General features: G+C 39.0%; 2 protein-coding genes across 8 annotated transcripts; both read left to right on the plus strand.

Moving 5' to 3' along the window:
- On the plus strand, window positions 1-8,864 carry LOC137231717 (zinc finger protein 135-like). Its single transcript, XM_067752285.1, is given in 4 exon segments — window positions 1-139; window positions 271-418; window positions 5,500-5,927; window positions 5,929-8,864. Coding segments are annotated over 4 exon segments (1,095 nt in total). The 5' UTR covers window positions 1-122; the 3' UTR covers window positions 6,431-8,864.
- On the plus strand, window positions 296-26,832 carry ZSCAN16 (zinc finger and SCAN domain containing 16). 7 transcript variants are annotated; one of them, XR_010946714.1, is made up of 5 exons: window positions 13,296-13,381; window positions 13,961-14,427; window positions 15,425-15,563; window positions 17,727-17,834; window positions 19,551-19,687. XR_010946714.1 is itself a non-coding variant. In XM_067752298.1 (5 exons), the coding sequence occupies exons 2-5, from the start codon at window positions 14,044-14,046 to the stop codon at window positions 25,829-25,831; spliced, it is 996 nt and encodes a 331-aa protein (XP_067608399.1). In that variant the 5' UTR covers window positions 13,297-13,381; window positions 13,961-14,043; the 3' UTR covers window positions 25,832-26,832. The 7 variants fall into 7 exon arrangements, 6 of the variants coding, with proteins under 6 accessions (XP_067608395.1, XP_067608396.1, XP_067608397.1 ...); XM_067752298.1 differs by lacking the exon at window positions 17,727-17,834 and adding an exon at window positions 25,823-26,832 and having other exon boundaries at window positions 13,297-13,381; window positions 19,551-20,014; XM_067752294.1 differs by lacking the exons at window positions 13,296-13,381; window positions 17,727-17,834 and adding an exon at window positions 296-418 and having other exon boundaries at window positions 14,011-14,427; window positions 19,551-25,660.
- The last annotated feature ends 354 nt before the right edge of the window (window positions 26,833-27,186 follow it).

The raw sequence follows: 27,186 nt of genomic DNA on the forward strand, positions 1-27,186 counted from the left end.
GCTGGTGCTGGAGCAGTTCCTGACCATCCTGCCTGAGGAGCTCCAGGACTGGGTACAGGAGCCTCAACCAGAGAGTGGGGAGGAGGCAGTAGCTATGCTGGAAGATCTGGAGAGGGAGCTGGATGAATCAGGCCAACAGGTAGGAAAGGGCCCTATGCTCAGCAGAGAGATAGTTGGGAGTGAGCTTCCAGGCTGGTCCTTTGTGGGATCTCTGGGTATCATTTACTCTGTTGGCCCTTCAGACGCCTAAATGAGCTTGCTTGTCCTCAGGTTTCAACCCAGGCCTGTGCACAGGAAGTTCTTTCTGAGACATCAGTACCTCTGGACCCAGCTAAGAAAGCAACATATCTCCAGCCTCAACCCATGGAGATCCAGCTTAAGGGTGAATCTCAGGACGCTCTACAGCAACAGGATTGTGGTTAGTATTGACACTTAGGTCATATGGCTCTCCTGGAGACCTTAGAATCATTCATCATTCAGCAGATGTATATTGAGTACTTATTATATGCCAGGCACTGTGCAAGGCACTAGGTGTAGTAAGCAAAGTGGACATGATCTTTGTTTTCATGGAGCTTATAATAATCTGATGACAGAGGCATTAAACAAACAACTAAACAAATAAATGTGCCATGATAGATTGTACATGGGGGGAGAGGGATGACAGAGAAGGTGTCTTTGAGGAAATAACATGGTAACTGAATCCTAAAAGTAGAGTAGGAATTAACCAAGTGAATAATAGAGGGGAAAGCATTCCATGCCAAAAGAGCATGTGCAAAAACAAGTGTGAAAGAAATTGGTGGGTTTGAAAGATGGCCAGTGTGACTGGAACGTGGAGAGACAGGCAGAGTAGCAGAGAGAAGATGGTCAGGAACCAGAAAATGGGGGCTTTGTGGGTCCTGTTAAGAAGTCAGTAAATCTTTACTTTTCACTGTGTGTAAGCCTAGCTCTGGGTTCTCTGAGGATCCCTGCCCTAAAGGGGTTGAGTATCCATAAAACGATAGCTGTTGATTTGAGACAGTGAATGATTATGTGCCAAATTGGAGATCAGGTTCTTAGGAGAAGAAATCTACTTCTTCAGGCCCTGGTGGTAGCAGAATGGCTGGGATTTGAACTGGGTCATAAAAAAAACGGGTAGCATTTCATTGGGCAGAGAACATCAGGAAGGCTGTTGCTCATACTTCCTCCTCTTCTAGCTCTCTCTGTCCTGCTACCCTGTTCTTCAGTTCTTCAGTGGAGATTTCTAGTTATTTAGCCCATTTTTTTCCTCCCAGTGCTTCTTTCCTTCCCTGTCCTATCAGGCCCATGACATATTTGGGTTTTGCAAATATGCTCAACATTCTCCCAGCCACCCTCACTGCACTGCCACACACATCACCACCCTGTTGGATTCATAAAACACCACCTGTGACCATACCTTCTCCACTTGCCTGCCAAACCGACTCAGAGCTATTCTTCGAGACTCACCTCAGCTGTCGCCTCCTTCAGGAAGCCTTTCTTGATACTTTCCTACATGTTTGAGTTATGTGATACCTCTTGTGCATACCTGTCACAGCAGTTAGCATATTGTATTTCCACTTCACTTGTCTGAAGCTCCTTCCATTGATTACAGTTGGTCATTCTTAGGAACCAGTTTCTTTTTTAAATGTGAAATGGACATTTTCTTTAATACTAAGATGTTAGTTAAGTTTTCTGACATGTTTTATCAATTTCTGAGGCACGATTCTTACATGTCAGCACCTTTCCTCTGGATTCACTCTTGTTGAAGTTCATCCTTTCATAATCATTTTATTGAGTCATTTGTTGAGACGTGGATGGATCTAGAGACTGTCATACAGAGTGAAGTAAGTCAGAAAGAGAAAAACAAATATTGTATATTAACGCATGTATGTGGAACTTAGAAAAATGGTACAGATGAACCGGTTTGCAGGGCAAAAATAGAGACGCAGATGTAGAGAACAAATGTATGGATACCAAGGGGGGAAAGCCGTGGTGGGGGTGTGTGTGTGTGATGAATTGGGAGATTGGGATTGACATGTATACACTGATGTGTATAAAATGGATGACTAATAAGAACCTGCTGTATAAAAAATAAAATAAAATAAAATTCAAAAATTAAAATAATAATAATTTTAGCAAGATTCTTTGGGTAGTAGACTTAGCCTTTGCATGTCGGAAAATACCCTTATTTTGCCCTCCTTCCTTTTTAATCATGGTTTAGCTAGTGTAAAATTCTAATTGACAATTTTTTTTCCTCAGCATTTTGAAGATACTACTTCACTGTCTTCTAGCTTCTATTTGCTATTAAAAGGTTACTATCAGTCTTACTGCCTTTTAAATTTTTTTAGGGATTCCATCTTTATCCATTAGTGGCTTTTAGATTTACTCTTAACCTTTATGATCTGAATTTTCATTAAAAAGTGTGTCCTGATAGGGTTTTATTTTTGTTTGTCTTGCTTCATCTGAAAATGCTCTTTTGCTCTAAGATCTCATGTTTTTCTTCAATTCTCGGAAAATTCTCAGCTACTAATTCTTTAAATTGTGCTGCTTTTAAAATTCCTTATATTATTTTCTTCTGGAACTCCCAGAATACACTGATTAGAACCTACTTATCAATCTATTCATTTAGCCACTTTTTCACATATTTTATGTCTTTGTCTCTCTGTGGTACATCCTAGTGGATTCCTCTTCTGTTATCTTTGAGTTTATTCTGTCTCTAGTTTATCCACTTCTAAAATTTCTATTTAGTTTTTATACCACATATCTTTGTTTCATTTTTGCTTATTTTATTTCATAATTCCATGCTTATTTGCCATGGATGGTATGTCATCATTTAGCTCTTTTAGGTATCTTTATTCTACTAATTTTTCAGGATTTTTGATGAAAATAACTTCATCTGGATTGAATTCATGTTCCAATTGACTTTGTGAACCATCTTTCTTAGTGTTCCATTCATTCTGAAATTTTCTTATCTAGGCTCACTTTGAGTTCTTTCTGATCTGTTTAACATCGTCTGCTTCCATGTTTAGCTATTCTGTTGTTACTGTTACCTGGCCCCCTGGAAGCAGGTTTTAGGGCTCCTGTTTCATGTCATACACAAATATCACCAGTGTAGTCACAGGCTTCCAGGTGGCTTGACATGGTTCTTGGTCAGAGTTGTATCTTTCTCTGTATGTGTCTGTGTGCTTGTGTATGTGTGTACCTGCGTGTCCCACCCAGCCTCTGGCATCAAGCAGTGAGCTGGTGCTACTCCTTTCAGGAAGTAATTTTAGGTCCCCATTTTCCTCTGGGACTAAGATTTCAGTCACTCTCTGGGGCCCAGCAGACCCACAGCTTCAACTGTAGCCACCGTGTGTATTTTTGTTTCCATTCTGGTCTGCAGAGATGTTTATCTTACTTTTTAGCACAGATGGGTTTTTAGATTTATTTTTATTTTTTACTCAGTGTATTTAGAGCTGAAGTGTGAACTCATGGCGCCATCCTGCCTAGAAGTATACCATTTTCCCCAACCTTTTTTAAATTTATTTATTTATTTATTTTAGGCTGTCTTGGGTCTTCGTTTCTGTGCGAGGGCTTTCTCCAGTTGCGGCGAGCGGGGGCCACTCTTCATCGCGGTGCGCGGGCCTCTCACTGTCGCGGCCTCTCTTGTTGAGGAGCACAGGCTCCAGACGCGCAGGCTCAGTAGTTGTGGCTCACGGGCCTAGTTGCTCCGCGGCATGTGGGATCTTCCCAGACCAGGGCTCGAACCCGTGTCCCCTGCATTAGCAGGCAGATTCTCAACCACTGCGCCACCAGGGAAGCCCCCAACCTTTTTTAGACAGTTAGAAATTGAGTTTCTGTGCTGTACTTTATTATATTAATCCATAAATTTTTTTCTCATGCTGATACGGATTTTAGTTCTATTATATGTGCAATGCTGCTTTGTAACCCATCCGCAGTAGCCATTTTTTATTTGCTAATGGCTCTAAAAGACTATGTTCTTGCATAAATGCATCTCTTTGTGTAATTTGCCTTTAACTTCTACACAGATATATCTAATGTAACTGTAACATAAATTAAAGTTTTAAAGCACCTAAGTACTTTAAGATAACCTTATATAAACCACTAACAATGAGGGTTTTTTACCATAGTGGCAAGCTGGTTTGGTGAGGAAATTATTGCAGGTTCCTGTCCTAAAAGGAAACCCCGAGGAAAGGCTTCTCTCACTCTTGGCAACATTCTTTCTCAGCTCTGCCTTATCTCTGGGTTTCTGCCCTTCACAGAATGGGAGCTCCAGGACCCAGAAGTGGCTGTCACTTTTCTCAGGCAGACTGCCAGTGAGCTTCTTCCCTCATCCACACTCTCAGAAGTCTGGAATGTGCTGTTTGACCATGGCTCCTTCTCACCCCTCATCCCAGAGTCTCTTTAGGCAACGCATTTTGGCACAGTCAGCCCAGTGCTTCTGTTTAGAGTTAGGTCTGACTTGTACTACATCGTAGATCTTCAACTGGCTCCATAGTAGTCTTTCCCTTTTTTCTCCCATTTAATATCTTTTATAACACAAAGCAAACCACTTTTCCCTGCACTATTTCTACATGGTTATAAATTCTGCCCTTTACTCTGGGTCCTAAAAATGTGATTACTTCAGGGAGAACATGGCTTGAATGGGACAATCTCACTTTTTCTCAGAAACTGTTGATCATTGAGGAAGTGGCCACATCTCCCACCCTGGAAGAATGGGGAGTGTCGGGACTCTGCTCAAAGGAACCTCTGTAGGAAAGAAAGGCAGAGGAATTATGGAATCATGCTTTCCTTGGATGAGGTCAGATGGGAGTCTAGGGTCTGCTAAAGAACCTTCTCTGGGCTAGTACTGGTTTCCTGGGAAATCTCGAATGACCCACAGAATGTAGCTTCAGGTTTGACAGATTTCCAGTGTTCTTTGCAAGAAGAGTAGTAATGTCTCTGGGAGCTAAAGCAATTTCTGTCTGTCCCCACATGAGAACATCCTCTTTTACCCCCTGTGTCTAGACTCTAATCTCTTTGTCCTGCCTGTTTACAAATGTGATACTTCTCTGTGGCTGATCCCAGAGGCCTTCAGAGCAACCTGCACAGAACTGTTTCATGACTGCAACTTGGTACCTGCCACTGTCAGCTTCCTCTTTCATTTTGTTCCTCCCAGTTTCTGTTCTTTCACCCCTCTCTACTCAACTTTTGGCCTTCCTGGTGAACCCATTCTTATCTTAGGTCTTCTTCTGTTGTTTATGATGCTTGTTCATTGGACCATTCTTAATCCTCCCTGATGTTTCTCCACTCTTTTCTTGAATCACCCCCTCCCAGTCCAGCCACTGTTAGTCCTCTCTTCCTTTGCCATCTCCCAATTTCCTCCTCAAACGTTGTAAAACCATTTTGTTGGTATATTGAAGCTGTGTACTTCTAGTATAAGTGTTTCATTTTATTTCCTGTATATTTCAGTGACATTTGAATACTGTATTTTTTATTTCGGATGATGTGATACGAATTGAGAAAGAAGAATTGGTTCAAAAGCAGGAGCTTACTGTAGATATGGAATCCCAAGAAAAGCTATCAGACCAAATCAATGGAGAGGCTCTTGAATGTGGAGAAACCCAAGAACATGAAGGATGGACAGAAAGGTATCAGAGAAACACTTCAAATGACAGAAGATATAAATGTGATGAATGTGGAAAAAGATTCACTCAAAACTCAAGCCTCATTAGACATAAAAGAATCCACACTGGAGAGAGACCCTGTTCATGTAATGTATGTGGCAAAACTTTCATTCAGAGCTCACAACTTACTGACCATCAGAGAATACATAGCCAATTAAAACCGTATCAGTGTGATGAGTGTGGAAAAGCCTTTTATTACAGTTTACACCTTGTTCAGCATCAAAGGACCCACACTGGAGAAAAACCTTTCCAATGTAATGAGTGTGAAAGCTTTTCATTACAGCTCAGGCCTTATTCAACACCAAAGGACCCACACAGGAGAGAAACCATACCAGTGTAATGACTGCGGGAAAGCTTTCTCTCTGAGCTCACATCTGATAAAACATCAGAGAGTCCATACTGGAGAGAAGCCATACCAGTGTAGTGAGTGTGGGAAAAGCTTCAGTCAGAGTTCAGGCCTCTTCCGTCACCAGAGAATCCACAGTGGGGAGAAACCATATGAATGTGATGAGTGTGGAAAGACTTTCAGTCATAGTTCAGCTCTTGTTGGGCACCAGCGAATACACAGTGAAGAGAGGCCCTATGAGTGTGATGTGTGTGGGAAAGCTTTCAGCTATAGCTCACATCTTCTGGGACACCGAAGAATCCACACTGGAGAGAAGGCCTATGAATGCGATGTGTGTGGAAAAGCTTTCCGGCAGAGCTCACACTTCATTGTACATCAGCGAATCCACACTGGAGAGAAGCCCTGGCGATGTCAAGAGTGATGTAGAATTTTCCGTCTATGTCCATTCCTGTGGGACATCATCAGAAAAGCACAGCTAGATGTAGGGAACTCTGTGATCACTATTGCAATTTCAGCAGTCATTTGCAAATACTTATAGAGGCTGAAATAGGCAGACACCTGACAGCTTACCAAGCAAGACATTGTGATGGTTCTGCCACTAAGCACATCATGTGATGAACTGGGACTTTGGAAGGGCTCATTCCATATTCTCAAACTTTTCTTCTCTGAAGCAAGTGGCTCAGGCAATCTAAATGGTCTGTTAGACAAATAACAAGATTTTAGAGATTACTACTGTTTCTTTTCCCTTTCCCTTTTTATTCTCCCGTTTTCTTTGGAGTTGGAATAATAATCTTGTCTAAAGTGTAAATTTAGAATTAACATCTGATCTGCATTTTTTTAAAAAACCATGAATTTTTGGTTAACTTGATAAAATACATTAACCAATCAATTACATACACTAAAACATTGTGCAATACAAAAGCCATTTTGTAATATTGGAATGAACTATGATTTGCACGGGTAGGATGGGTTAGTGGCAGTAGAGCAAGAAGATTTACCGTGCAATTTCCCAGTGACCTTTCACATCTTAAACCAGAGAGGGCAAACAGGCCAATGGGCTGTAGTTGGCCTGCACATGCATTTTTCTCACAAAGTTTTTTTGGTGATATAAAATTATTGCAACTACTTAAGTTCACATAAAGTCTGACTTTCCAGATTCTCTTACAAAAATGCATGATGTGGCAACCCTGAGCACCACATTCCCATGTGGGAACAACTGACTGGAGCTGATTATCACTGTTGTCTAGTTGGACATGGTCCCCACTGCCACACAGATTCCTACTGTCTTATATCCCCCCCTTAATTCATTTTGTCTGTGTGAACGCTGCCCCTGCCCTAAGGGTTTCTCAGAGAGGCTTCAGGGCTCTAGGTCCCTCACCACTGAAACAGCTTCATTTTAATTCGTTTTAAATATTGGCCTCTAAATAAGATTTCTCTGAAGAAAGGGTTTTCTGCTAGCAACAGTTTGAAGATTTAGATTAAATAATAAATTCTAAAATGTAACTTTTGAGCACCTGAAGGTAGAGGAAAGCCACTTTAAAATTTTCTTTAGATAGAATGTATAGGTAATCTATTGAAAGTCAATTATAATAGCTTCTAACCAAATTCTTAGAGACCAGTTAATCAGGTGAGATGAAAAACATAAAAACACATGAAGGGAGTCAACATTAAGTGGAAAAATTGAAAAAACACAAGGCCAAAAGCAGAGACCATTTGGGGAAGAGAACCGTTGAAATGTGAAACATTCAGTAATAGGAGCAGTTGTGGGAAAGCAGTGGGATGAGGCCTTAATGGGAGAGTAGGCAGAAGTGAAAAGAAAAAGCAGCTAAGAAATGGAAAGATGGGGATAAACTCTAGGAGAGGAGAAAAGTGAAGAGAAGTTAGGGAGAAAAGGGAAAGACCAGAGATGCCAGAAAAACAAACTTCAAACAGGAAATGGAAGCAAAAGTAGTGAAAACATAATAAATGAAAAAGCAACCTTTAAAGAAACATGAAGGGGAGGTTGAGGGTTTGTAGAGGCTCGAGACCATGTTTTGGTCGTTAACCTCCCAGTGACTTCAGAGTAATAATCAACCCTTTATTTCTATGCCATGTAGGCCAAATCCCTCATATGAAAGATCCTAACCCAAACCTGAGTTCACTACTCTATGTACCACTCAGGAATCTGGTTCTGCACGGGTCTCTGAGTGTTGAGACACAGGACGCCCCTCTTTACCACTCTAAGCCCCAACTTGTTGAACTCTGCTCAGCCTGAACTCTACCTTCTTAGCAAAACCAAACAAGCAGAAGGATTCTCCTGAGGAGCAATAATATATTCTTGGCCTCTCTCTGTGAGGCATGTGGCTTGCCTGTTCCACTAAAGAGGAAAAAGCATGATGTTGTGAGATAGTAATATCCATTATAAATTAAATAATGATATATGCAAAAGGAAAAGCACTTTGCAAAGTATAACAGTAATAGCTACCATCTGTTGAACCCCTGTGTCCCACACACTATACCAGGCACCTTATTATCAATATATATCTCATGTAAACTTTCCATCTCTTCTATAAGCACTATTTATTATATCTCAATGTCTACATATAATTTATTCTTATGAAAAGCTTGTAATAAAATGAAAAGTTTTTATTATATTAAAATGTTAAATAGCCTGTTAAAGTGCTTTTAGAATAAAATCACACAACTATGTAAAACAGATTAAAAATATCAAAAATTGGAAGGGAATGACAACAAAATGTCAATAGTGACTGTATTTAGGTGATGAAAATGGAACGATTCTCTTCTTTTCTTTCTACTTGTCTTATATTCCAAATGGAAAATTTAGAATTTATCCTACACATGTAATAAATACTTTTAAAAAATTAAAATGCTACAGAATTTTCTGAGCCTTTCTGGAGATGATTCTTTGATAGTTTTTTCAATTATTTCCTTTAGGATTGGTTTTTTTAGATTTTTCTACTTCTTGAATGAATTTCGGAACTAATGGTTTTTTCCCAGAAAACGATCAATTTCATTAAGATTTTTTAAAATTTTGGTAGCATACTTACCTCATCTGCTATTATTTGTCATTGATAACTTAATTTTCTTCTCTCACTTGGATTTACCATAGGTTTGTTGTTTTTATGGGCTCATTTACAAAGATTTCATTCTTGGATTTATTTATTAACATGACTTTTTCTATTTTTAATTCATTTACTTTTATTTTTCTTTTCTAACCTTTTCCTTGGGAATTTCTCATTCTTTTTCTGATTTCTTGAGTTGAATTCTTAGTTCATTTATTTTCTCTCTGTTGAAATAATGAAAGCAAGTGAGTATATACATCTACCAAGTGCTGATATTTTTTTAAATTGTCCACTAGTGTTTTTTCTGGGTTTTTGTTTTGCTTTGCTTTGTTTCTTGGTAGTTTTGGAAGATATAACTAGAGGGGGAGAAAAGAGGACTCTCCTTGTCATACATAGACTGTCTGCTTATGCCTTAGTAAAGAGGTCAGAGAGGCTTTATCCAAGTAGAGGAAGGACATACCTAAGCCAAGGGCAGAGACAGGATTTTAACAGGATCTGTGACAGTGGTTGGAAGCCTCATTTTGTCTGGTGTTCAACCACTCAAGTTACCACAGCTGGTGCTCCAAGGCGCTGGTGTGTTGATTCTCTGAAGTTGACGAGTGACTGAAGCCAGGGGTACCTGAAGAATACTCTGGGCTACTCAGTATGTTCATGGCCTCTAGCAAGGTTTGTGTTTGAAAACCTGATAAGAGAATTTGATACAACAAGGCACTATATAAGGAGGGAGAAACATGCTAATAGTGCACCGTGCACTAAAGGGGGAACAGGAAATAGTTAAGCATTTTCTAGATGTTTTATTTGCTCAGTTGGCTATGAGGGACATATTATGCCAGTCAAGGGAAAGGGCTTTGGCTTTCCATCATGTAATTCTAGTGAAAGAAGAACAGGGGTTATCCTTTGTCTAAATGTTTCTCCCCAGAGAGGAGAGTTTTCTAAAGCTTACATGAAAGTCACTCATTACTACGCTTTCTAAATGTTCCACCCATGTTTACTTGATCACTTATATTTGCCTGAAGCACAGGGAAGTTAGATCTGATTTTCATCTTAAAGGAGTTGTACTCTTTTACAGGATGACTTGTCAGGCAAAGAATTTCAGAGAGAGAAAAGAGATATTGATGGCATTCTCCAAACAGGAAAATTGTTTGTAAGTTGTGAAGAATAAATAGGGTTTAAAAGCAATTATCTTTTTCTATTTACACCAGTATTAAGTTTTTATAAAAATTAAACCTTAACAGAAATATATAATGTATAAAATGCAAGTTCTCTGTAAGTTTACCCCAAGTGATAATCACTGAGAACACATTTAAGGTGATTATTTTACAAAAATGATCATATCATACTGTTTTGTAACTTACTTTTTTTACTCAGTATGTCTTTGGCATCTTATAGTTTTTAGTTTTAAAAATGATGAGGATATAAGGGCTTCCCTGGTGGCACAGTGGTTAAAAATCTGCCTGCCAATGCAGGAGATGTGGGTTCGAGCCCTGGTCCAGGAAAATCCCACAGGTCGCGAGACAACTAAGCCCGTGTGCCACAACTACTGAGCCTGCACTCTAGAGCCCATGAGCCACAACTACTGATGCCCACATGCGTAGAGCCTGTGCTCCCAACAAGAGAATCCACCACAGTGAGAAGCCTGCACACCAGAACGAAGAGTAGCCCCGGCTCACCGCAAGCAGAGAAAAGCCCACGTGCAGCGATGAAGACCCAACGCAGCCAAATAAATAAAATAAAATTTTTTAAAAAGTGATTGGGTATATAGAAATTTAAATTCCCAAATGCTGGATATTCAAGTTTCCCCATTTAAATAAAAAATGTCTCTTTGTACACATTTTCAAACATTTGTATAAGTATTTTATATGGATAATTCAAAGAAGCTAAGTTGCTGGATCAAGGAGTACAGACATATTAATTTTAAGATGTCTTCCAAAAATATACAACTAACAGTGCCTCTATTTCCACACACTTTCTAATATTGAATATTATCGATTTTTTTGTCTTTAGTAATGGAAAAGAATTTTTAAATCTCATTATTGTTTTAATGTAAATTCTTTAAGTAGTAAATTTGAATACTTTTTAACAGTCATTTTTGTCTATCAATATTTGTGTTCTATAAATGCCAACTTAGGTCCTTTGCCAATTTTTCTACTGGCCTGTTCACGTTTTTCTTTTCTTTTTTTTTTTTCAAGAGGTCTTTGCTTATTAGGAAAATCAGCCCTGTGTCTTTGAGATGTGTGGTATATTTTACTCTGAGCTTATATTTTAGGTGGTTTTTTTTTCATTCAAAAATCCTAAACTTTTCCATCACCAGTTCCGTTTATCTTTCTCTTCATGGCTTTTCAGTTATGTCTTTAGGGTTTTTTATGTCACACTTAGAAAGTCCCTCCCCACTCCAAGGTAGCAATAGCTTCACATTTACAAGTCTATTGTTAACACAGCAGCCAGAAAAATCTTTTCAATGCCTAAGTCTGATTAAGCTACTCCTCTGCTCAGAAATTCTGAACGGCTTTTCATCTTGGAGTACAAAACAATATCCTCGCACTCACGCAAGACCCTCATCTCTCTCTCTCTCTACTCCCAACACCCTTTTGCTCCTTCAGCTCCAGACACATAAGTCTCCTTCCTGTTCTTTGATTATTTAAAATACTCTCCATTCCAAGCCTCTGCATTTTCTATCCCTCTCCCAGAAATCCCTTTACCCCTAAGGGCCCACTCACTCATCTCCCTCAATCTTTGCTCAAGTCAATGTACTAGTGAGGTCCTCAATGACCACCCTATTAAAAGTGCATTACTCCTGGGCTTCTCTGGTGGCGCGGTGGTTGAGAGTCCGCCTGCCGATGCAGGAGACACGGATTCTGTGCCCCGGTCCGGGAAGATCCCGCATGCCGCGGAGTGGCTGGGCCCGTGAGCCATGGCCGCTGAGCCTGTGCGTCTGGAGCCTGTGCCCCGCAATGGGAGAGGCCACAGCAGTGAGAGGCCCGCGTACCGCAAAAAAAAAAAAAAAAAAAAAAAATTGCATTACTCCTTCATTGTCATCCCAAACTCCATATTTTCTTTATTTTCTCCTGAGCACTAACAACCACCATCTGATACACTATATATTTTTCTTGTTTGTTTATTGCCTGCCTCCCTACCCCCACCCTCCACACACACACACACTTAGAAGTTTTATGAAGGCACGGGCATTGTTCTACTTTAAACTAGTTCCAGCTTCTAGAACAGTGCCTGGCACAGTAGGTGAATAATCAATATTTGTGAAAGAAAGAGAAAGGAGAAAAAAAACCTAAGCTTTTCTTACCCGTCAGCTTGGCAAAGATCAAAATATTTCATAACATTTCGTTGGCAAGTATAGGTAAACATCGCAGATGCGTTCTATGATTAGTAATTTGGCACTAAGAAAAGTACAAATGCCCCTACTCTGTGCTCTAGTAAATCTTTTTCTAGGAATATATACTATGGGTATATCCTTACACACAAGAAATTATGATGTTCAGAGTAATTTATTGCAGCATTGATTGAAAAATAAAAGAATGGAAACAACCTACTTGACCATCAATAGTGTAATTATTAATAAATTATGGCATAACTGAATACTATGTGATTATTCTTTTTAAAAAAGAGCAAGATGGAAGAAGCCCTTTATGTACAATCTCCAAAATCAATTAGTAGGAGGGAAAAAAAAAATCAAGTTGCAGAACTGTTACCATTTGTGTATGGGTGTGTGTATTTGGGGGTGAGGGTGAGGGAATCTAAACCTGCGTAATATACCTATGGAATGATATAGCATATGTCACGAAAAATGGTTACCAAATCTAGATGCGGGGGCCAGTTATCCTTTTCTTTTCTAATCTTTTTTATTGAAGTTTACTTAATTTACAGTGTTGTGTTAGTTTCGAGTGTACAGCAGAGTGATTCAGTTATACCTATATTCTTTTTAGATTTTTTTCCACTATAGTTTATAATTCTTTTTAAACACTGAACCATGTGAATGCATTACATACCCATATTACTTATTTAATAATTAAGTGGGGGAAGAAAATCTTGAGAGGGAAAAAGGTTTTTTTTAAGAGCAAAAAAAAACAGCTTGCGGGCGCCTAAGTCCCATCAGTCCAATGTACAGGAACCGGGCCCTCCACGGGTTAGAGCTGAGGGTGGGCAGCCCGGCGGACGCCACCGAGGCGAGGCTTCCTAGAGCGGCCCGGAAGTGCCCAGCTGACAGCGACCCAGCGCCGATTGGTCGGTTTGAGTCTGACCTTTGTTCGGGCCGCCCAAAAGACGCTAGCTGTCGCACCTGTACCTCTCGGCGCGAGGTGAGTCTCTCCCGGCTCCTGGGTGGAGGAGGGGGCAGGGCATAGTCGTGGTCTGCAGCAACTGTCTCCCCACACTTTCCCCTCACAGGCTGTCCCCTCCCTCCAGACATAGCTACGAGAGAGGACTTGTGCCGACATCCCGGGAGAACGGAGCGAAAGGGAACACTGGTTACGAGTTGCTCTGCGAGGGCATTCATCCTAACCCCCTTCCTGAGTTGGCGCATGTACCCCACAACCACTGCATCCTAGGGACCCGTACATCTCAGGTTGTGGAATGAAAGAGGCTTTTGACAACGCTGTTAACACTTAGCGTTTATTTAGTGCTTGCTCTCAGGCCAAGGACTTCGCATACTTATTTAATCTACACGTCGACCCTATGAGAAACACGAGAATTTTTACAGATGAGGAGCTAGTAACTTGCTCTAAATTACACAACAGCCCAGATTCAAATGCATGCTCCTGCTTCAGTGTTCTTATTTACAGCCTCCTGTCAGACTGTTTTCTCTACTCAGTTCTGGTTGCTTCCCTTTATCAGTGTTTATGTTCACAGCAGCTTTTGTCATTTCTCTATGGTAACAGATTTTTCTCTGAGACAAGATTCTAAGAGATTCTCCTTGAATCAGTTCCAGATAGAGGATTAATCTCCTGAAAAACAGCCCAGAATGGCCACATCCCTGGAACCTGAGGAACAAAAAGGACTTTTAATAGTTAAGGCAGACCATTATGGGGGACAGGACTCCATCTCACAAAAGTACAGTCCTCACAGAAGGGAACTCTTCAGGCAGCACTTCAGGAAGCTCTGCTATCAGGATGCACCTGGACCCCGTGAAGCTCTTACCCAGCTCTGGGAGCTTTGCCACCAGTGGCTGAGGCCAGAATGCCACACAAAGGAGCAGATTTTAGACCTGCTGGTGCTTGAACAGTTCCTGAGCATTCTCCCTAGGGACCTGCAAGCATGGGTGCAGGCACACCATCCAGAGACTGGAGAGGAGGCGGTGACTGTGCTGGAGGATCTGGAGAGAGAGCTTGATGAACCTCGAAAGCAGGTGGGAAGGGGGCGGTCATTTGGCTGTGAGAGAGCAGGGTTTAGACCAAGCCAAAGCAAAAAGCGTATGAAAGAATACCTGAAGGTATTTAATATGTTACCCTAGAGAAGAACAAGGCTTAGGGACTGACTGCCAGTGTCAAATAACTTAAGTGTGACTGATTAAAAAGAGACACTAGACTGATTCTATGTCAGTTTGGAAGGCTAGGATCAGTGAGAAGCGGTAGGAAGGCAAAAAGGTATCAGGAAAACAGTTTTCTAACATTCATGGTTACCTATACGTAACATAGGCTACCTTGTAATAAAAAACTCCCCTTCAAGGTTTGGTTCAAGTAGATAATAAGGATAATACAGAACAGCATGGTCTAATTGTGACCCATTCACATTTAATACATGTAATTAAATATACATTTAATATATGGTAATTAAATATAATGTGAGCCCTATATGTGGTTTAAATTTTTAGTAGCCACATTTGTGAAATTAAATACATTTCATTTAACCAAAAATATGTAATCATGTAATCAATATTAAACATGAGGTATTTTACATTTTTTAATTTCAGTTTTCAATATTTGAATGTATTTTACACTTCACATATCTCAATTTGTATTAGCCACATTTCAAGTGCTCAGTAACCACATCTGGCTAGTGGCTATCATATTGGACCACATGGCTATAGAAGAAATGCCCCCATTTGGTGGAAGTTGGGTTCGATGATCTTTAAGGTACCTTTCAAGTTCCCAGACTCTGATTCTGGACCTCTGCAGATCACTATTAGAGGCACCGAATTTTCTTCTCCAGTGTCCTGAACTGTACAGATTAGACTGCGTCTCTTGGTTTTTAGTCATTATTGCCATTTGCAATTGCATCAGAATTTGTCCTCTTTTCCATGGCCTTGGTCCCTGGCACATGCTTCTTTTGATCTTTCTCTGAAGTTCTTTCAGTTCTTTCACAAAATCTACCTTGCAAGCCCAATCATACTTCATTGTTCCCAGGTCCCAGCCAATTCAGAAAGACAGGACACACTTTTGGACACGTTGGCCCCCTTGAGAAGGCCACATGAGTCACTGACTATCCAGCTCCATCCCAAGAAGACCCAGCAGGAGCAGGAATCTGGGGAGCCCCAAAGGAATGGTAAGGAGCAGGAGTCTGTGTTTATGAGGGAAGAGCTGTTTCCTTAGGTTACAGAGGAGCTTTCTCACTTTCATCTTCTCCCTTTTAAGTTTTCCTGCTTGTCCTTCACCTCACTGTGGAAGATCTTATTTCCCTTCCTACCCTTGCCCTATCATGGAAAGAACTGTATTTCAGTTTTTCATTACACTTAAAAGCTGCTATTTGGCCCAAGGGGTAGGGGAGGAGTTCACCAGATGTAATCAATGCTACTAATAGAACACAAGATGAGGACTGATAAGAGTCCTTTGAGTTTGGTATTTAGAAGTTAATGAGTCTTACCAAGAGTATCAGGAGGCAGAAGCTGAAAGAGTCAGACTATTTTAATAAGCTTTAGTAAGCTTAACTCTGTGGAATCCTCACCTCTTTTCTGTGAGAAGCCATATAAGTTTCTCTCCTCACCTTTCAGAGAAGATAGGACATGCACTTATAAAATAGGTCGCAATAATAATTTAACGTGTCTATTGTGCTAAATTGTATTGCAGAGAACACGGAGAATTATTATGACTAATGGCTTATCTATGCAAAACTTTAAATTCTAGATATCTTTCCTTCTGTTTTTTTTTTTTTAATACTTCTGGACCAGTTTCACTCTGCTTCCCGTTAATGGAAGTCCAGAAAATTACACACTTCCTATACCTAAAATTATAGAGGTTTACACATGTGCTGCTACCAAAATAACCTTTCAAGGGAATACTATACAGTTAAAATGTGAATTGTATTTTCTTAATCTAATCTACCAAAAGATACCTCATGAAATCTAGCTATCCTTGAGGCCTATGACTTCTTAGGGAAGTCTACTTTGTCTGCATTGAACAGTATTAATATGACTTTTTTCTAAGGTACAGCCCTGGCAATCTTACACAATTTTTATCTGTGTTCCCACTACCACTATACTCCCCGCCAAAAAACAGACAAACAAAAAACAAAACCACCAAAGCAAAACCAAAGGAAAAAAAGAAAAAAACCCTGCAGAAATCACAACAAATACTTTGAAGAAATGCCTCTCAACTTTATTAAAAGAATGTAATATCTGGTCCAAATCCTCATTTTACAATTAAACAGATATACCCACAGTGATTGTGACTTTTCCAAGTTTCCATAAGGAGTTAGAGGGAAAGCTGGGGCTCCTGTCTACTAGTAGAACAATTTTTTAAAACCATCATGATAATATACCAAAAAGCCAGTGTCTTTTAAAATAAATGTATTGTTAAATAGAGAGACTTTTATGCAATATCTCATTTTAAAATTTTCATTGTATCCATTTCAGCAAGATTATTAGTATTAGCCGTTGGCTAGGGTAATGGGACTCGTCTCTGTAAACATACCTGGAAATTATAATAGTGGTCACTTAATACAGAATTATCTTCACATATGAGAGAACTTGGAGAACTGAGTGTTTTGCAGTTCTTTGTAGCACATTGTCAGGTATTTCAAAGGGAATTTTTGGATGTTCTGTTAACCCACAACTCTGACTCTGTGGTAGCAGTAAGTGATTGTCTGCTTAACTCTGTTCCAGTTTCACTTCAGTCAGCATTTAACCTTGTTCTTTCCCTCTAGACTGTCAAGCAAGTTGTACATATGGTAATCAAATGGTCTTTATGGACATAGCCTCATCTCAGTGACGAGCAGGACTGGGCTTACCTGGAATGTAACTGATAGGGACTCTTGGATATGCCAAAATAAAATTGGAAGAATGGCCCTGGCAGAAGATGCTAAAATGAAATACTCCTAATTTCGTCAGTTCTGAAACAAGATCTCCTAGAATCCTATTAGCCTGGGAATAGCTGGCACTTGGAAGAGATACATAAAGCCCTGAAACTCCAGTTGGCCAAGTAGACTGCAGGTCCCTGAGATGAGAAAAGTTCCCATTTGACAGTTTCCATACAATTTTCTTTATGTTGTTCAATTGCAGATGTAAGGGAGAGGGTTGTAATTTGAATCTCTGAACAAGGAAAACTGACCCTGTATTTAAAAACAAAAAAATATTTTCAAGTCCTGGTGAGGGATTTTTCTCCAGACTTCTCCTGAAGTTGTAGGAGAGAGACTCATCCTAAGGACTGGTAGATTCCCCTGAAGGTGGTAAACTGACCATAAGTGCCAACTCTTTGTATCCTTTTTTAAAAGATATTCATCTTCATCAGTAAGCCACCGAAAACCAACCATCAGTGACTCCAGTATGTAAAAGAAGCTGTTGAGCCAATATGTTGATGTTTGAAAACACTTTTCTTAATGGTATGGGGGTGTCTCTGATTTCTGTGATTTGCTTAATGATCATTAACCTACTAACTTAGCAGTACTTCTGCCACACGCTATACTTTTACACATGCTTTATTATACATTTCGTCATCTGATCAAACTATAGGAAAGGAGGAGGGCACAGAGGTGATAAGGAAACCAAAATGGTTATAATCTGCCAACATTTAAACAATTTTCAGCAAAGCCAGGACTGATATCTGGACTTTCTGGCTCTTATCCAGTCCTTGTAATTTCTAGCCTGAGATAATATGGTATTTAGATTCCAAAACAATATCATTTTAGAGCAAATAACCAAACTTTAAGAAATTTATTGCCTGATTAAAAAAAATATATTGTAAGGAGGATGGTAAGATTTGAGGAAGATTTGGTAGGATGGGGACACTGTGATGACAATGAAGAATGGGGTTCATGGCGCTCAGTCCAGAGCCAGTGTTTTCCATACCCAGCCCAGGAACTGAAATGTTCTAGTAGCTCTTGCTGCTTCTTCCATCATACCGAGTGAACCACTGAAAACTATATGTGATTAAATGATTGTTCTACAGTTGGGATTCCTAGGCCTGTTGAGATGGAGGTTTCATCATAACCAAATAGGTGACACCCAGCATTAAGACCAAATAGGTTTATTCCCTCCAAATCATCAAAACACCTATTTTCTTATAGAATTCAACTCAACAAATATTTATTGAGTACTTGCTATGTGCCAAGTTCTATGCTTAGCTTGGGGTTGAGGATATGGGGATCAGAAAGAGGGAGAGAGCACATCCGATTTAGGAGGTTAGGGAAGACTTCCTGGAGGAGACAGCATTTGAGATGGACCTTGAATAATAGCTAGGCCAGTGGCTCTCAAAGTGCAGTCCCTGAACCAGCAGTGTCTGTCATACCAAGACGAGCAAATTTCAGGGTTCTACTCCAGCCTTATCAAATCAGAAGCTCTGGGGGTAGGTAGCACAGCAATGTTTTGATAAGCCATCCAGATGGTTCTGATGCACAATAAAGTTTGAGAACCACCAAGCTAGGGTTTAGACAGGAGGAGATGATAGTGAGGACGTCAGTTTCAGAAAAAGGATTCCACCCAGCACATACACCAGACCATTCACTGTCACTTCCTGCTTAGCTTCCTCCATTTATCCTGACCTGCATGCTCTCTCTGCTTTTAGCTAACTATTATTTACACATACTTCTCTCCTTTAATGGTTCCAACTCACTATATTCCTCTCAGACCCCTGATCCCATTACCTTCTCCAGTCACTTTTACTTGGTTTTACTCCCACTTACTACCTAGGTTTCAGACCCCTCATGTTTCTCCCAAAATTTTACCTCCCTCCCCATCTGTTTTCTAATCTCCCTGTTTATCCCTCTTAGTTATCCTTGGCATGTGTGTAGTTCCTATTTACCACTCTGCATTTGCACAGGATTGCCAGGTAACCCCTCATCCACATTTTTGCCTTTTCCTCTCTTCATAATCTATTCACAAATAATGTATCCTGCTATCTTCCTTACTGGCCTCTTCTTTAATTTCTTCCCTATATTGTCAATATATGTTTTGATGGTGCCAGATATCTAATTTTTGCATTGCATGTGACTTTTCATTTTTATAACACATTTTTAACATTTACATGTTCTTTATTCCATAGGCTTTTTGCTTCTTAATCCTAGAATAGGACCTGTTTGTATACTGTTCATTTGTTACAGGTGATAAAACCAAGACTAAGAATGAAGAGTTGTCCCAGAAGGAAGATATACCCAAAGACATGGAATTCCTTGGGAAAATAAACAACAGACTTACCAAAGCTATTCCTCAGTATCCTGAATCCAAAGATGCTATTGAAAGTGAAGGCAGATTCGAGTGGCAACAGAGAGAAAGAAGACGCTATAAATGTGATGACTGTGGAAAAAGTTTCAGTCATAGCTCAGACCTTAGTAAACACAGGAGAACTCACACTGGAGAGAAGCCCTATAAATGTGACGAATGTGGAAAAGCCTTCATTCAACACTCACATCTCATTGGACATCATAGAGTACACACTGGAGTGAAACCCTATAAATGTAAAGAATGTGGGAAAGATTTCAGTGGGCGCACAGGTCTCATTCAGCATCAGAGAATCCACACAGGTGAAAAACCCTATGAATGTGATGAGTGTGGGAGGCCTTTCCGTGTAAGTTCAGCCCTTATTAGACATCAAAGAATTCATACAGCAAATAAGCTCTACTAATATGGTGGAAATAACAAAAGTTCTTTAGACACTCAGGCCTAATTAGTTATCAGAGAAATCTGCCTTGGAGACCTTGAGTATCCTGATGTAGGCAAAGCTTCAATCATCATTAAAAATTTCTCTGGCACCAGAGAATTTACCTGAGTAAAATTTCCTTTTATTTCTGAAGCAGTTCAGTTTCTTGGAAGGAACTAAGAGTTATTTCAGAAAGCCTTGTCCACTGCCAGCATTGCTCACTTGCAGCCCCAAATAACCATGTTTCCTGGTCCTGGTTGAAAGATGTGAATTCTACCTCTCAACTCTGGCTCCTTTTTCCTTGGCCACTCAGTGTATGACTTTAGGCAAGACATTCATATTTTCTCTGCCTTCATTTTCCCATTCTGCAAAGTGCAGATGATATAATAGAAGCCCACCGGGTATGCTGTATTAAGTTAAAATAGATGAAAACTGCTTTTGAAATTAAGAACTAAAACCATACTGTTTTTCCCCATCATTAGTGATATAATGGCCTAAATATCCCTTATCTTAAAGTGGGGAATATAATAATTTTGTGGAATATTTTGCTTTGCCAGTGATAAAAAAATGAGGAAACCACCAGAAAGATAGCAGGCTAAGAAAAACATTAAAATGGAGAGGAAAGCTATAAGTCATCAGTGGGAGCTGCTGGGAAGGGGGATGATGGAGTGTGTTAGGGATCTGTAACTTTGGATAAGTCACTTCTCTTCTGAATCTCAGGTCATTTAAACTGAGGGAGATCGGGAGAGGTTGGTCTAGAACTGCACTGTCAAATATGGCAGCCAGTACCCACATATGGCTATATACATTTAAACTTAACTGAAATAAAGTGGAAAATTCAGTTCCTTGGTGACATTAGCCACATTTCTGCTCAATAGCCACGTGTGGCTGGTAGCTACAATAATGGACAGCACAGATCCAGACCATTTTTTATCACTGCAGAAACTTCTCAAGGACATTGCTGTTCAATCATTGGTAAGGTAACTTCCAGCTTTGGTATGTGATTCTGAGTTCAGGAAGGTAGCAAAAGAGATAGCTGAAGAGGCTGTAATAGCAATAGGAGATAAAATACAAACACCTTAAAACAAAGTAATTTAGTAAAAATAACTCTGTGGTACTTTTTCAGCCTTAGAAAGAGAGTGTATTGTAATTGGAGAAAGATGACTATTAAGTAAATACAATAACCTAATAATCAAAATTGAAAGCTTAACTTACTACCTTATCTCTATAAAAAGAGTGTAATTACCTTTACAAGGTAACATCCCCTGTCAGTTACCCTATACTAATGAAAAACTGGGACTCTCAGGACACTAATACTTTAAGACACAGTGAACAATTTAGTTTTTCTTTTTCTTTTTGGCTTCGGAATGTATTAGCATTTCATGAACGTATTTGCGACAGTTTTACATCACTAGTTTGAGAATTTTATAGCATGACAGGAATTGTGACCAAAGGCCAACACGTTCAAATTTACAACACCATCAAACTGCCACGAACCACTAATTCTAGGAATAGCCATCACCAAAATGATCAGGAAGTGATCTAATCTCTTACTGAAGACATTAATTACACATACTTGCTTTGAGAGTAGGAAAAGCACCAGAATCATTTTGTGTCTACTACTATTGGAAGGTGACTCTTAAATCATTCTTCATAACACCATAAAGATAAACTGAGTTTTTATATCTTTTGAACATAATGCTCCTTATAAAAAAATAAAAGTAAGTTTACTTTGAATGTATACATCAACTGATACAAATATTTTAAGGCATCAAGTTTCACACTCATACTTGTTTTTTCATTTATCTGAGCACTATTTCAAAACATTTGAAACAAAGGATTTTTTAATGATCATGAAAAGTAAAGTATTAAATCTTTAGTATTAGAAACATCGTTTTCTAAAAAATAAAGTTAGATGCTTAATGAATGATAGCTTTTCCCCCTTTACCTTCAGTCTTGCTAAAAAACTGTCATGTGTAGAAGCTGTTCACAGTCTTTAAAGGGGAAACTCATGTTTCTGATCTTATCCTTGAATTTAGAGACTTCTGCAATGGTAAGAAAGATGATCTTGGCTACCACAACATTAAGTTTACTTAAATGGGTAAAAACGATGACAGACTGATTTTCCTCTAACGTACTCTGTATGATTGAACATTCTATTCAGGTAGTAGTTTTGAATACCTGTTGTGTATAAAGAACTGTTCTAGTCTTAGAGTTGTACACCCTCAAAGTCTGAGTGAAGAGTAGTTTGGAGCACTGAGACTATGCTACCCTTTTTAGTCTGGTGTTGATTCCAAATTGCCACCACAGTGTCCACCATCTGATCTTGACCAGAGGGGCAAGGATAAGAGTCAGGAAGGTACAGAAAGATTTGGGGCCAGAGACAGCCTGGAGTGATAGTGGCAAGAGAAGAAAGTCCAGTGGGACCTGGGATAACTGCTGGCATAAGGCAAAGGGGGCATGAGGTTGAAGGAGATCTAAGTAGTTGTTAGTATTATGAAGGATTAGGCAGTGTCCTAGTAAGTCTGTAGAAACGCACAAAAAAATTGGTGAGGATGCAAGCAGTTAGAAAGAGGAGCTCTGAGTTCAATCACAGCCACAGTTATTCGAAAAGAAGGTGTAATATGTTAGACGCCGTAACGAGAACCACTGAGTTCTAGCAGAGAGCCATCCTGGAATGATGGCACCTGCTCGAAAAGAACCCTAAACATGGAAGGCAGTTTCTTAAATAGTTGTGTCAAAAACATATGCATCACTCCTCCCAAATTTTTTGGAGGGTTTTTCTTTTTTTTGGAGGGAGGCAAGAACTTGTAGTTTGTAGTTTTCATGAACAGACAGTGATTTTAAGAGGCATCTAAAGGGAGTACGGGGGCAGTTCTTTCAGATACAGTTGGGGAATGGTGGTTAAACTGGTGATTTTGAATGAGGAGCCAACAGCTATAAAGGGAGGAAACAGATGAGAGTTGGGGTAGGAGAGGATGTCGGAGGTATGCATGGGCCTTGGTGAACAGGGGGGAAACAAGATAGAGGAGAAGGGGATGGAACAAAAAGAGAGTGATAAAAAAGGAGCAAGGGTATAGGGAAAGGAACAAAGATAAAATAAGAGATGGTGATAGAGAAAGAAAAGAGTGACAAGTAATTCCAATATTGACATCAATTATAATTGAGACAGTGGGTCATATGCCACAGCCATACGAAGGTGAACAGATCAGCTTATCCCAAGGTCGTTGAGTCTTACATGCACAGCACATATTATTTATGTTATCTTTATTGAATGTGTCTACAATCTCATTCTGAGCATGAAATTATTTCTTTATAGTCTAATCAAAAAGTCCATCAACAGTGAAACTGCTAGAAACTTTGAAATGCTTCAAAACAACCTGTTCTCCCCTTAGTAATATCACAAGGCAATTAGACTAAGTTTCTAAAAGAATAGATCTCTCAGTCTTTCTTACTCAAATCCTCTAGAGCACAGTTTCTCAACCTTGGTTTTACTGACATTTTCAGCCAAACAATTTCTTGCTGTGGGGGGCTGTCCTCTGCAGTGTGGGATGTTTAGCAGCATTCCTGGCCTCTACCCTCTAGATACCAGCAGCCCCAACTTGTGGCAAGCAAAAATTTCTTAAGAGATACAAATGTTCCCTGAGGGACAAAATCTCTCCCCCGCCCTGCCAGCCCAGTTGAGAACCACTGCTCTATAGGAAAATAATCTGATTTCCATGACCGTTCCACATCATATACAATAAGATTCAACTTAGAAATGTTATATATGGCCAGCACTGTTAGACCCTTTTACTACCCCACAAAATGATTTTCTAGACCTTCTTCTCTCTATACCGTACTTCTGCTGCTACCCTCTCCTTTGCCCCTTGACCCAACCACAAATAGACACTTTATCCTTGATCTGCACTGTCCAATACATTAGCCACTAGATACATGTGGCTATCGAGCACTTGAAATGTGGCTACGCAACTGAGGAACTAAATTTTTTCACTTTAATTTAAATTTAAAAACTGATACTCAATTCAGTTATTGGAAAACCTTTAAGTATGTTCGGAGTATTTCGGGTATAGGAATCTATTTTTTCCATTCAAAATTTTATGTAATCTCAATACAGATCAAGTACTTCCAATGAAAATTTAATAACTGAATTGAGATGTGTAGTAAGTATAAACACACTGGATTACAAAGACTTAGTATGAAAAAGGAATGTAAAATATTTCATTAATAAGATATTATTTTAAAATAATATTTTGGATATACTGGTTTAAATAAAATACATTAAGAATTAATTTCACCTGTCTTTTTACATTTTTAATGTGGCTACTGGAAAACTTACATCCACATAGGTGAATCACATTACATTCCTATTAATTGGACAATGATCAAGATCTTCTCACTCTCAGGGTAGGTCCCATTCACTATGTTCCAAACCACCTCAATTCTGTGAGGCTAAGTTCTGTGCTGCCAAGGACTCTTTACCTTTTTCTTCTTATTCATTAATCCAACAGGTATTTACTGAGTGCATGCTATGTGCCACGCCTCTATTTTAGGTATTGGGGATAGAGCAGGATATAACAAGATATTTCCATGTAAGACTGTGAGAAAAATAGTGAATGTTAAAATTAAAGGTATAATGCTGTCCTTTCAGATGGAAGACTATTAGGAAAAAAAAGGCAGGGCATTTCAGGTTAGGTGTGGGGAGGAAGGAAAGAAAAGGGGGAAAAATAGATTGTTACTTTGGGATTACAATTTCATTTCAATTTAATAAGATTTTAAGTTTGGTTTGTTTGGCAAGTCCAATAGCACAGCAATAGGGACTAAAGGTCTTTGGATATGCCATTGCATGAGAGGACTTATTAATGGTTAGACCTGCTTTACGCATTATTTTTAATACACACTTCATAGTATTTACTGCAGAAGTCTCTGGGGAAATTAGCAATGGAACAATTTCTATATGTAAGAACCATAAGTTCCCATGTATGCTGAATTACCCTATTATATATCACCGTAATACTGGGTACAAGGAAGGAAATTTCATTAATCCAGTTATTGTGCCTTTTTGTTTTTCTCTACTCCACTCAGTAGATAGTCTTGGAAAACTCTCCTATAGCCTTAACTTTATCTCAAAGACGTGAAAATGATTACGTGCTTTTGATGTTTTTTGTTTAAAAATAACTTACCTATGAAGAACAATCAACAGTTAGATAATTATAAACAAATTCTATTTTACTATCTATATAAAAATACAAACTTGAATATGAGGACATCTAAAAATGCAGAAATAGTTATATATTCCATGTATCAATGTATAAAAACATAGCTGGAAGGAAATCCTTTTTCAGAATCAGGAAATAGTGCCTTATCTACTAGGTTAAAATCCTAAACCCTCCAGCAAATGTATAATTCCATATTTTGAACAATTTTAGTATTTCATTGTCACATAAAATATGTAAATAGCTATTCACATTATTGTGGTGATTTGCATATACAATAGGAGTCAGATGGGAAAGAAAATACCATTCTTATTTGTAAAGCAATGACAACACAATAAATCTGGAATCTTTGAAATAATTTTAAGTTAAAACATTTCTTCACCTACTGCATATATTTATAAGTTACGTTAATGTCTAACTCTTACACAAGTTGAGTTTTTTGCATAAACACTTAATGCTACTTTCTAGGCACTCTGTTACTCAAGGGTTGACCTTAAATTCATTTTTCCCCTTGGATCAGTATTCTTGACACCTATGGAAAAGAACATCCTGGCTCCTCCAGAAAGTAGATAAAGCTAAGTCAGAAATAAAGAAGAGATAAACATGACACTCCAATTGGAAAAGTATAAAACCATCACAGTCAGTTTGGCTTCAAATGAAGAGTAAGTACATCAATACCTCCTAGAAAAATCTATGCCATTTCTTACATAAAACCCAAACTACTACCAGGACTTTGAGTTAGTTCAGTGTAGACATTCTACCAGACATAATGTATTTGATAAAGCTTCTAGCTTTTTATCTTCAGACTGGTTTGCTATATTAATTCAAGAGTCTCAGGAATATGAGAAACAATGACAATAATTCAAAATTTTTCATTATCTGTTCTTGGATGTGTCTTCATTTGTCACAACTGTTGGGCTATAATAAAGGAGCTGCTTCTGTCTTTTCATTAAAAAAAAAGAAATCCCCGCTTTTATAAGCCTGTATTACAGTGAAGGAATACAAGACAAATATTGAATAGGAGTAGTGGTATATGGAATATAAATAATGAAATGAAACAGAGTGGCTGAATGACTACTACAAGTAGTCAGAAAAGGCTTTTCTGGAGAGCTGACATTCTAACTGAAATATAAATGTCCAGCCTTGGGAAGTTCTGAAGAAGACCCTGTCAGGCAAAGGGAATTGCTTATGCAGTCTCTATGGTAGGAATGAATCTGATGTGTTTACAGGAAATGAAAGAAAGTCATTGTGTCTAAAGCAGTGGATTAAGGGGAATGTGGTAATAAAATTAGGCTAGAGAGGTGAGCAGGGGCCAGGATATGTATTCTAAGCATGGTGGGACACCATTGGAAGGGAAGGACATGATCTGATTTTTGTTTTTAAAATATTCTGGTCCCTTAAGGAAGCAAGAGTGAGAAAAAAGCAGAAGCAAGGAGACCCGTCAAGAGGCTACTGCAGTAATCCAGATGAGAGAAGGTGGTGGCACCAACCACAGGTCCAAAGTGGACATGAAGAGAAATAAAAGGATTCAAGGTATACTTTGGAGACAAAGCCAAAACAATTTGCTAAAAGATTGTTGTAGACTCCTAAATTCTCACACAAAAAGATGTTTAAATACTGGGTTAAACATATGAAGTTGCCATTTCTGTGTGTCAGAAGCAGTGAAATATCAGCAATTTCAAATGATTTAACCTAGTGGAAACAAAATAAGAACAGAGAAAAAGCTAGAGAGAAATGGAACAGGAGAAGGGACTTTGAAATTGTGTGGGGGCCTAATTAATTTGTTAAATGAAAATTTGTATTCTTTTCTCCTTAAAACTTTCTGTGGAAGGCACCCTTTGTTAAGCCCTTTGTCTAAAGGGAAATTGCCAACAAACCTGATGA

This window comes from Pseudorca crassidens, chromosome 10 (genome assembly GCF_039906515.1).
Source record: "Pseudorca crassidens isolate mPseCra1 chromosome 10, mPseCra1.hap1, whole genome shotgun sequence".
Lineage (NCBI taxonomy): Eukaryota > Metazoa > Chordata > Mammalia > Artiodactyla > Delphinidae > Pseudorca > Pseudorca crassidens.

Bases quoted from the DNA above. Each gene is read 5' to 3' on its own strand.
- ZSCAN16 (XM_067752294.1), top strand. From the start codon at position 14,044: ATGGCCACATCCCTGGAACCTGAGGAACAAAAAGGACTTTTAATAGTT. The intron at 14,428-15,424 runs GTGGGAAGGGGG...CATTGTTCCCAG, and splicing joins TTGATGAACCTCGAAAGCAG to GTCCCAGCCAATTCAGAAAG. The intron at 15,564-19,550 runs GTAAGGAGCAGG...CATTTGTTACAG, and splicing joins TGGGGAGCCCCAAAGGAATG to GTGATAAAACCAAGACTAAG.